Here is an 11,927-nt window from a genome sequence, read left to right on the forward strand (position 1 = left end):
TGACTCCTGGTAGGGCAAACTGGCAGCCTGCCCTGTTCTAGTCTATATAGGTTTTAATACAGGCTGAAACTCTCTTAACTGGGACTGGCAAGACCACAGATGTTCCAGGACCCAGTGGAGTCCCAGTCCCAGTGGAGAGCTAGCGCCAGGGCAGCAGGGCTTCTCAGCAGGGCTATGGGAGCCCCATGCATGGCAGCAGGAGCCTGGCACAGAGGCTGCAGAGCTGCCTGGAGTAGCAGCAGGATCCAGGCTCTGCAGCAGGAACCTGGTGTGCAGAGGCAGCAAGGCTGCACAGAGCAGCACAGAGCCCGGTGCATGAAGGTAGCAGGGCTGCTGGGCACTGCAGCAGGAGCCCTGTGCACACACGTGGCAGGGCTGCCTGGTGCAGCAGTAGGAGCCCAGTGAGCAGAGTCATTGTGGCTTCCCAGAACAGCAGCAGAAGCTGAACATGACAGCAAGATCCTGGTGCACAGAGACGGCAGGGCTGCTCAGTAAAGCAGTGGAGGCAGACAGGACAGCTGGGCCAGTGAGAGGGGGGAGCCAGCTTGGAGGGCAGCAGTCAGGCCAGGGCTGGAGGGAGGTGGTGGCAAGTGGGGGCCAGAAATGACCACCCCTGGTCTGGCAAAATCCCTCCTCTGGGACAGGTCACGTCCCTAAGCTGCCAGACCAGGGAGGTCCAACCTCTACCATGCTCACAGTATCTGAGTGCCTTCCAGTAGCTCATTAAGCAACATAACAATGCATGTCAAATGTCTGTTCACTCATCCTCTCTCCAGAGGAAGTAGATGCATTGAAGTGTTTTATTTTGAGAAGGTGTGTTTTAATTCAAGTGAACTTGTTTGCTTTCTGTCACATAAGCACAAGCCAAGTCAAATAAATGTGCCTTGTATCTGGAGCCCAGGTTGGCAAGATTTGTAATGGACTGTATTCGACACTTCAGATACATGACCAACAAATCCAGTAAATTCAATGTAACTGAAACAAACCTGACAGGTAACGGTGGTCTTGCCTATAGCTACTGGATCTCTTAATTCATTTTGTAGAAGCTGCACATAGCCCTGAGTTGGGACCTGGATACTTGAGACAGACTATCCCTTTATGTCATACTATGCTTATGGTACGCTTATGATTAACAGAGGCATTCAAGTTGGCTCCCCATCAATCTAAGTAAAGTGCTGGTTGTAGAGCATTTCCCAAGAGGGGTCTTCATCTCTGAAATGGACTTGCTTGTGATCTAAGAATTTCAACTATACTGGCCATCAGAGCACACCTCCCAGCCCCCCACAATAGCTGTTTATGCAGTGCACAGTTAGATGCTCCAGAAAAAGGGGGCTTGGATGTTCTGCATGAGATCTAGCTTTGTTTACACAGTTTGGCAGGTCTCCCTGAAGGTGTCTCCTAAATCTGTCTAATGTAATTACTGCTGTTATTCCTGAAGTCTACTGTAGGGCACTACTAACCAACAGCATGACCAGGGAAATTTAGGCAAGTATGCAAGACAACCAAAAAAGTAACTTCTGCTGTTGTGCTGCAACTTTACAAGGAACTAAGATTGAGTATCAGTACTAATTATCCTCAAAACATTTAATGATCGTATTATAGTGAAATGCATGTATCTGTAGCTCTTGCATTGCTTTATGAAGATGGGGGAGTATAACTACCTTTCAGTGATGAAGCTGCAGACACACTGATTTTAAGTAGCTTCTCCCTGATCACAGTAAGTCTGGCACAAGAAAATTTGGTTTGCTTGAGTCCCAAATCATTTACTATAGCCAGAATTGCACGCTAACAGTCTTAATAATTCCATTTGGTTTTTACTTTGATATGCCCTGGGGAAAGAGTAGAATTTATTCCACCTGCATTTTTCTATTTCCCTGTAGACAGCCCAAAACCAAGTTTATCTAGATCAATTGAAGTTTACCATTTTAAAGTGATATGCAAATTTTGCAAACTTGTAAAACGATATAATGAGAATACCCAGGAACAGCTTTAGTGAATTACTTATCTTTCAATTTTCAAATATTTCAAGTATAGCCTATAAAGAAATGCAGCATGTATTCTACATTTTAACATCAATTACTAAAGTAACCTCAATCAACATGAAATGGAGTGAAACTTTAAATTGGAAGTCAAAAAAAATTTCAATCTCACCTAACCCGCCAGGTCCAGCCAGCAAAAACTCTTGTCTGCCTATCCTTTTCACAATTGGTCGTTTCTCATCACTGCAATAAGGGAATAGATCCTGGGAGGTGCCAGTATTATAATTCAATATAATATACTGCGTAGTGAGTGCAAGGCATAAGTAATGACCATCTACAGCTACAGCACATGGTTGCTCCGGAGTGAACACTTCCTTCACTATCTGGACTTTATCCTCGTACACCATAAACATCTGGATGGTCCGCCGTTTCACAGAGATAATGCAAACTTCTACACAAAAAGGGTCCCCACTCACAGGGTTTTCATTTAGTGTGAATGTCACAGCTCCCTTGATTCTAGCTCCAGTAGGAATAGGTTCCAGGTTCATCATGTTAACTAATGTTATTGTGTTGTCACAAAGCACCAGTAACCTGTTGAGTGCTGAAGCTGCTTTCAGCTCATTGACAGCTTTCTTAAAGCCCAAGTATTTATGCAGTTGTTTGGTGGTGGCAAAAGTTATTTTTCCAGCTGATATCTTCTCTTCTAGTAGGAAGTGATAGACAAAGCAGTCGTTGGTTCCAATATAGAGGTTTTTCCCACAGCACTCAATACATTCAACATTGATTCGAGCTTTGTCTCCCATTAGCGTCTCCCGCTCAACAGCAGGAACAAGCTTGAAGGCCTTCACACTCATTGTGTCTTCTGGATGTCCTGTTTTGGAAGAGAAAAAAAAACCACAACATTTTATTCACATCTCTAAGTCCCGCTAACTTTAAAAGGCCTTAGCCAATTCTGAAATAATTACCCTCTGTCTAAAGGAGACCTTTAGGCTGGTAAATTAATCTTTCACTTAGCACTTTATACTCCATCTGATCAAATTTATGCTAATGGCAATCTAGAATTATAAAATATGCCATTCAGAAATCTTCTGCTTTTAATAATAAATATATTCTACCCTTGATATGCACATAATATATTTTTACCGTTACAAGGGAGTGCACATCAAAGAGCATCTAGAACATAAAACTCGCAAGCAACCTGGATTATGCTGTGTATATTCAAAACATATGTCTGATTCAAAAGAAATCACCTCAGGAAAAAAAAGAAAACCTTTAGGGAACTAAATAAATTGAAAAACTATGAGTAAAGTATGCATAGAAAATGGAAGTAATTTACTGAATTCAAAGCATAGCTTACTTGAGAATACAAAGCTGGTTGCTTTGGGTGCATAAACCAAGAGACCTCTTCCAAGTGCTAGATTGTTACTTTCTACTTCTACACATCACCATATGGAGCTCCCAAGTAGTAACACAACACTAAACATCTTACTCTGTCTACATGTAAAGATACTAGCATATTTTGGGCACTGTAAAAGTAACTTTCCATAGCATACTAAAAATAAAAAAAACTCCAGACAAGCAGCTGTGTTCACAAAATATTGCAGTCAATTATTACTTTTTCTGAATTTAAAAAAGGTGACGTGCAAGATAAAAAAACTACAAATCTAGTTCATTTGGTCATAGAGAAATCATTTGCAAGCAGAAGAAATAAAAGAATAAATAACTTAAATGTTGGTGAAGTTGAACAGCAATTCATAATAACCAACAAAGCAATTTACAAGTTCCAATATATTGAAAGAGTTTGGTACTTTTATTCTATACCAATCTCTCAAAACTCATTTTAAGAAGGGCAAATGATATTTTGAATTGTAGCCTGGGGGCTTGAATTAAAGCTAGATTAATATTACTACATGCAATCCATAGCATCTCTCAGATAATGGGAGCTTTGCACAAAAATAAAGAGCCATATGGTACTCTCACACAGTAACTAAGTTTTAAGTGGAAATAGTCAATTTCACTAGAAGAGAAAAAATTAAGGACACCATTATTTCTGCACTCCATTTGACTATCTGCATTTGCAATTAGTAGATTTACCCACAGAACTGCATGCCCAATTTATTGGAAAATGTAGCCCACAAAGTGTTCTCATGAGGTTTAGAAGTCAACAGCACAAAAATTTAACAGGTATTGTTCCCTGTTCTCAGAGCTGTTTGTCATTAATACGCTCATTCACCTCACTCTTCAGAACCATTATCTACGAGCATTTTCTCTGACAGATCTTCAGAATGTGAATCTCATGATCAGGCCCTGTGTAATCAGTTTATTTTACTTTTTTAGAAAATTCACTATAGTGTAAATAACAAAGTACTAAAATCACAAAAATTTGCATGGAATTAATTTTACTACTAAGTTTATTCAGTTTCAAGGGTGGAATGATATAGGAGCATAGCACTGTAAATAATTTTTTTGTACTGCAGGTTTTATTGTTAACAGTTTCCATTTTTTATAAAAAAGGAAAAATCATTTTTGTGGGGTATTTTCGTGATTTCCAAGAAATCATGATTTATGTGGGATCCTACATATGGACAATTACTTTAAGACTATGTCTACACTACAAGGTGGAGGGTTCACACCTCAAGCGCACTTCTGCACAAGTAAATCAGCAGAAGAGAAAGCTTTTGGCGGTAGTTATTTCTCTCCCCACGAGGAATAACTCCTTTTTGAGCAAGAGCTCTTGTGCAGAAAAGTCAAGTGTGGATGCTCTGTAGGGGTTTCTTGAGCAAGAAACCCCTATCCGAAAAAGCACAGGTGTTCTGACGGCCATTCTGTGAATGGCCATCAGAGCTTTCTTGTACAAGAGTATCCATAAAGTGTCCATGAGGACTGGATGCGCTTTTGTACAAGTAGTTTTTGCGGAAGAACTCTTCCGCAAAAGGCTTCTTGCACAAAAACCCTACAATGTAGATGAAGCCTAAGAGTGGCTCCAACTCAGTGTTGTTTTTTGACACCTGACCACATTGCTATCAATTATATTTTCTGCACATCCAAATTAAATTTAGTATTCCAAAGTTAATTCCCCATTTAGCATGTTAGGCAAACAAGCATTTGTATCACTGATGAAATATGAGTATTGACTAGCTTTTCGTACTTGAAGAGGTCCTTGTCCTAAAGCACGAACCACCAGAAAGCAGTTCTCCCACATCCTTGAAAGTTTGGGAGGGAGCGGAAGTGAGTGACAAACTAAACCACGTGAGTCTAGCACAATCTCCCTCAAGAGTGTTATTAAAACTTGAGAATTCTGACTGCTCTTTAGGCAGTGTACAGTGCTACACTGAACATTTTAGAGAGTTACAGGCCTGTGGGGGAAGTCACTAGTAAGGATTATTCATCCACAAGTGCTTAGAGGTAAACAACAACAACAACAACAACATTTCAAATAAAATGCTTAGGTCCCAAACATTTGTTTGCACAAATTTGAGAAAACCAGCACCATCTAAACATTACTATCCACCATCCAGAACATAAATGTTAATGCTTTAAATAGGAAAATTTCCATCAGTATTCCCAATGCAGTATACTTTCAAACCATAAGATCACAGAAAAGCATAAGCTCTGTCAGACACCACGGTAAACTATTTTGGGCCAATGTTTTCAAACTTGGATCATTAAAGTTAGGCTAAAATCCATTTTTAATCATCTGCATAGAAGTGGCCTGATTTTAAGACAAGATACAGCTACAACTTCAATTTATAACAGCAGACTGAAAGTGCTAAGGACCTTTGAAAAACAGGTCATTTCTAGTTGGACGCTGAAAAATAGCTTTAGGGCATAATTTAATGTATTTAGGTTTTTAAATCTAAACTTTGGTTATATCTGCACTCCCCTTCCTCCCGCCATGGGCTTAGCTACCTAGTCTGAAAAATAGCTTGTAGCCTACAGTGAAAAGCCAGCCCCTAAACTTTACACTGCCCTTCTTACCTCTGGCTGTCAACATTCAGTCAAAGTTCCTGTAGCCAAGGGTAAAAAATGCTGATTGCCAGTGGGAGAGCTGGTTCTAACCAAGTACAAGTCTGGTTCTAACCAAGACAATTTTAAAAACATCTTCAGAATAAAGGGGATATACAAAGAAATATGCAAATAATCAAACTAGTTAGAATCCTCCAGTAGCCTGTGCTGCTAAAATTAAATCATGCAAATCCTGGGCAAAAACCATAATGTAATACTATACAGATTTAGTGTCTACAGAAAATAAGTGATCTGGCTATATATCCAAGAATAAGGTTGTTGAGAAAGTTTCTTTCAACTTAAACACAACCAGTATGCTATATCTTTTAAATGTATCTTTGATTAAACATCTTGCAACATGTTGTGTTTTAAGCAGATAGCACTGGTATAGGTATCTTGGAATATGCTATTCCTTGTAAGTACCAGATTCCATCTCTCTCAGAAATAGCAAGGGAAATTGTTCAATATTGAACATCAATAGCATAATCCCTAAAAGTGGCACATGCTACCATCCATTGCAATTACTATTGTTACCCATTACTTAGATATTCAATATACATACAAAAATACAATATTTGACCCTATAAATTAAAAACATTTTGGAGACATCACTGAAAAGCCTCACCCTGCTTAAGGCTTTGCCTCATTGATTAGTCAGTACAGTACAATGTAGTGCAGTTTGGGTGTAGCCCTGTCGGTCCTCAAATCTCAGGCATACAAGGCAGGTGACTGAACAAAACAGACACACCTGTCACCTGTGGGGGAACACTTTTCACAAAAAGCGAGCATCATCGTAACTCTCCTATCGGCCCTTACGAGCACAGGAAGCCGGCACATCCCTTTCAGAAGACGAGCCTGAGGGCTTCAGTTCACAACTCGGCCAGACACCAAACATCATGGGCTCCCCTGACACACTGGATTGGGGGCTTTATTACAACGATCCGTAAGCCGCTACCTTCCCGCTCGGCCCTCTGACCGCAGAGGCGCTCGGGGCTCACGCTGCCGGGCCCCGACGCTGCGGGCCGCTGCTCACCCTCCAGAGCCGTGCCCCGGGGACAGGCTCTGCCTGGGCTTGCCCCTCTCGCCAGCGGCTGCCGGACAGACAGACAGACGCGGTCCCCTCACCCCTGCGCCCGCCACCGCTCAGCAGGGAGCGCCCGCCCCGCCCGGCCTGGCGCTGGGCAGAGCAGCGACCCGGAGTCACCCCCCGCCCGCCCGCCCGCCCGCCCGCCTCGGGCACCAGCGCGGCCCCCGCGCCCGGACAGCGGCCGCTCCGGCCGGACAAAATGGCTCCTGCAGCCCCCGCCCGCAGCCCGGACACAGGCCGGGGCCGGCCCAGGGGGGCTCAGGTCCGCCCCCGCGGCGCTTACCGGGGCGGCCACGGCCGGGTCCGGGGCGGCCTGGCCCCCGCCGCGCTACTGCCGGCGGGTCTCCGCCTGCGGCCCGCCCGGGCGCCCTGCCTCCTCCGGGGGCGGCTCCCCGCCCCCCTCCTCACGCTCCTTCCGGTCACGTGAGCGGCGCCGGACACGGGAAGGGCGGGGCCTGAGGAGGGCAAGGGGAGGAAAAGGCGCCGCCCCCATTGACTTTCGTGGGCGCGTATCCCGCAGACCCGCCCCGTACTCAGCCCATCCCCCAACACTCACTATTCCCCCCCCCTCCCCCCCGCAAGCACGTCCTCCCTCGGCGTTCCATTCACGCAGCGCGCGCGCGCGCGCCCCGCCCCTCTGCCCAGCGCCCCGCACGCACGGGACGCTCCTCATGCGGGTGCCCTGCACGTTCGCTCCGGCCAGACCTCGCCCCGCCCCCCCCCCCCCCCCGTCCTCAGCAGCCGGGCGCTGTGCGGGCGCGGGTCAGAACTTCGACAAGTGCAGTGGGTGGCGCAGCAGGGCGAAGACCGGCCCCTGCCTCCCTGCCGCGCCCAGAGCTTACGTGCCCCCGTGTCCAGCTCCTAGGTCCAGGGGTAGTAACAGGGGGTCTGTGCACACTGCCCCTGCCCCTAGTGTGGGGCCTGTAGCGGGGAGGTTGCCCTAGGCTAAGTGCCACACCTGGGCCACTGGGAGAAAAGGGGTTGCCCCAGCCCTGTGCCCCGTATGGACAGTCATGCCCCTTCGCCATCTCTGTCCCAAGGAGCCAAATATCCGGGGGCTCTGCATCCCATGTGCAGGCTTCACTTCCTGCCCAGGACCCTGCTCAGCTTCCATTCCCACGCTCAAGATTCTCAGCCAACCCCTTGTCCCACTCAGCTGCTGGCCCTGCTCTCAGGGACCTGGCCACAGGCCCTTGGTCCCACTTCGCTGCTGTGACCACACAAATGGTCTCGGTGTCCAACCCTGGTTCCCACTTGGCTGCTTGTCCTGTTCTCGGGGACTTGGCCACCACTTCTGAGCCCCGCTCAGCTACTGTCCTCATGCGAATGTTCTTGGTGGCCAGCCATGGCCTTGGGTCTCACTTGACTGCTGGGCACTGGCCCTGCTGCTGAGCCCAGCTTGCAGGATCCCACCTAGCTGCCAGAATGAGGATTTTGGACACCGACCCTATTTGTAGGATCCCAGCTGCTGGCCACAGCTCTAAGGATCAGTTGGGATGTGGACGGAGGTAAGGGGGATGCAGCTCAGCATCATTACTCCAAAAATTATTCTCGTGCCACTACAGGACATGCCATCCACTTCTGGGAGCTGCCTGAAGCTCTGCCTTGGCCCCAAACTTTGATCTAGCATAAGTTAACTAAGTTATAGTTTACAGCCTTATTAGGGGCCTGTAAAAAATAATAATAAAAAAAGACTCCATTTCAAATGTTTATGAAAACTGGTTGATAAAGGATTTATGTGAAGAGGAAGATTCTTGCTGTAGACATTTTTGTTCAAATAGTACTAACTCAAAGCAGTGAACAATTATTTGATTTAGATGGGGTTGGTCCTGCCTAGAGCGGGGGGCTGGACTTGATCTTCTGAGGTCTCTTCCAGTTCTATGATTCTATGATAAGGGGATGGTTGAATGAAATAACATGATCATGGTAACTAATTGACCATTATCAGTTGGAAATAGGTCAATGGAGGGATGATAGGAGTTACTATAGAGAACTTTCTGGGTGTCTGGCTGGTGAGTCTTGCCCACATGTTCAGGGTTTAGCTGATCGCCATATTTGGGGTCAGGAAGGAATTTTCCTCCAGGGTAGATTGGCAGAGGCCCTGGAGGTTTTTCGCCTTCCTCTGTAGCATTGGGCACAGATCACAGCTGAAGGACTCTCTGCATGTTGGGGCCTTCAAAGTATTTGAAGGCTTCAATATCTGAGACATAGGTGAGAGGATTATTCTAAGAGGGGTGGGCGAGATTCTGTGGCCTGCACTGTGCAGGGGGCCAGACTAGATGATCATAATGGTCCCTTCTGACCTTAAAGTCTATGAGTCTATGAGTCTATTGTACTTCACAATAGCCAGACCTTTTTGGTTATTGCAAATCATCAAATATTAGTAGTCAAAGATAATTTTTATCAACAGATCCAGACCTATTTACTTCAATGTCAAACATCCTGGGTATGTCTAGACTACATGCCTATGCCGACAGAGGCATGTAAATTAGACTACCCGACATAGTCAATGAAGCGGGGATTTAAATATCTCCCACTTCATTAAAATAAAAATGGCTGCCATGCTGTGCTGGCTCACCTGATCGTTGGCACAGCGCAGCAGTCAAGACGCGGATCTTTCGACAGGGCAGCCTTTGTCGACTGTTCCTGTAAACCTCATTTCACAACCTGGATTTGTTGATAAAAGCGGGGGATATTTAAATCCCTGCTTCATTGACTGGAGTCAGCTGCTGATCAATTTCAGCAGTGGCTGACTTGGGGACACCTGGGACAGAGCAGCTGGGGTGCTGCTGGGTTGGTCTTGCAGTGCTGAGGGGCGGCGCTACGGGACCAACCCGACAGCACCTCAGCTGCTCTGCCCCAGGCGTCCCCAAGTCAGCTGCTGCTGAAATTGATCAGCGGCTGACTCCAGGAAGCCCGGGGCAGAGCTGCTTGGTCCGGCATCCAATGCTCCGGCACTCCTGATGGTCTGGAACCATCGGGAACCTGAAAGTGCTCCGGGCAGTCGGACAATTGGAGCTGCTCTACCCCGGGCTTCCTGGAATCAGCTGCTGGTCAGTTTCAGCAGCGGCTGAATCGGAGACGCCTGGGGCAGAGCAGCTCCAATTGTCGGACTGCCTGGAGCACTCCCAGGTTCCCGATGGTTCCAGACCATCAGGAGTGCCAGAGCATTGGATGCCGGAGCAATGGAGTTTTACTGTAATATGTGATTCATAGAGAAATATTTATGTAAAAATAACATAAAATAGAAAGGAGCTAATGGTTCTACAGTGTTCTTTATATTAAAATACTTTGAAGTTTAAACTTTTTTACACTAGGAACTGAAGGTACTTTGATAAATGTATGGAAAGGTTGGTTTGTTTTCACTTAGTATGTATTTTTTTTAATAAATATTTTTAAATTGCTGTGGGTAGGAGAAATACAATGACTTAAAAGAACATGATATCTTAAGGTTTTGAAAAACAAGGCAAACATTTAAAATACAATGAAAAATACTTGGTTTTTTTTCTGAGTAGTTTATAAATAACAACTACTTAGAAAATAAATGGCATGTGTCCTCTCTTAGATTGTGATTCTGCAAACATGTATGCATGTGCTTAATTGTACTACTGTAATTCCACTAATTTAAATAAGCCTATTCATAGTAATAAAGTTAAGCTCATGCATAAGTGTTATCAGAATTAGGATCTTAAAATGATACATGGATAAAACTACAAAGAAGGAATGACTTCTAATATTTGACAAGTGCCTATCTCATTTATAACTGCTTATATAATAGCAAAGATTAGCATGATTCTTTACACTATAAAGATGGATTCACCGACCTAAGGAACATATGCCAAATTTCCATTCAGTTATAGAGGTAACATGGGTTGCTAGAAAGTTTTAGAAACGATGGGATAAGTACTGACTGGTCAGACACCAGTAACCAGTAAAACAAGTCCCTGGCAGTATTTCGAACTAGGGGGTTAGTGTAGACATACCCTTGGATAATTATTATCTTGTCCAAGATGTTAGCACTGTGGCATGAAAATTGGTCTTTAATTCTTTTCCTTTTGTTATATACATCACTGCCCTCTGCTGGATACACTTTGTCCGATCTATTCAATTGTTCATACACTAAAGTTACAAATACCTAATGGAGCTTGTTCCCAATTCTGAAATGTCTGAAACACTGGACAAAATGTAATGGTTGCTGTTTCAAAAGTTTACAACTGACTATTGACTTCATATAGCTTTGAAACTTTATTATACAGGAGAAAAATGTTGTTTTTAACATTTTAAATTTAAATGAAATAAGTTTATTTACTTTGTAATCTTTTTTAAACTTCCCCTTTATTTTTTATCATTTTAATATTTAACTCTGTTTTGTACAGAATAGTATTTCCTTTTTTGGGTCTCTGCTGTCTGATTGCATACTTACACTTCCAAGTAAGGTGTGTGGTTGATTGGTCACTTTGAAGCTGTTGTTCACAACTGTTTACACCTCTGCTGTCAATGAAATAGACACAGAGTGTCTTATATGTAGTGTAATGTACTTCTGGAGAAATTTGCACTAAAAAATTAACAATTCTATGCACAATATTTTATTTTTCAAAAACAATGTAATCACTCCAATTTCAATTATTTTGGTAATTTATTTCAAAATACAAGTCAGCAAGTATATATGTACCAATACAGACAACAAAAAATTCAGAATTTTTTTGACAAACTGGTTATATATTAGGTATATTATTACAGAACTTTGAGTTAATTTAAACTACAATTCAGAAACATATTTCATTCATCTTTCAAAAACAGTATAAAGGCTTGAGGGAGTTGGGGTAAGGGAGGAGCTGAGAAACAGGGAATAATTG

The 11,927-nt window shown here is 44.1% G+C and overlaps 1 protein-coding gene across 3 annotated transcripts in view; it reads right to left on the reverse strand.

Annotated features, from left to right (window-relative positions):
* Positions 1 to 7,541, reverse strand: part of TGFBRAP1 (transforming growth factor beta receptor associated protein 1) — a 50,562-nt gene extending 43,021 nt beyond the window's left edge. Inside the window, exons 1-2 of one of the 3 annotated variants that reach the window (XM_075917523.1) lie at positions 7,355 to 7,541; positions 2,152 to 2,850 (exon numbers count right to left, since the gene is read on the reverse strand). In XM_075917523.1, the coding sequence (XP_075773638.1) occupies positions 2,152 to 2,833 (682 nt within the window). In that variant the 5' untranslated portion in view covers positions 2,834 to 2,850; positions 7,355 to 7,541. Of the gene's footprint in view, positions 1 to 2,151; positions 2,851 to 6,609; positions 7,129 to 7,354 lie in introns of those variants that run through there. The other 2 variants (XM_006114576.4, XM_006114575.4) reach the window with 2 other exon arrangements.
* Between the last annotated feature and the right edge of the window lie 4,386 nt (positions 7,542 to 11,927).

This window comes from Pelodiscus sinensis, chromosome 1 (genome assembly GCF_049634645.1).
Source record: "Pelodiscus sinensis isolate JC-2024 chromosome 1, ASM4963464v1, whole genome shotgun sequence".
Classification (NCBI taxonomy): Eukaryota; Metazoa; Chordata; order Testudines; family Trionychidae; genus Pelodiscus; species Pelodiscus sinensis.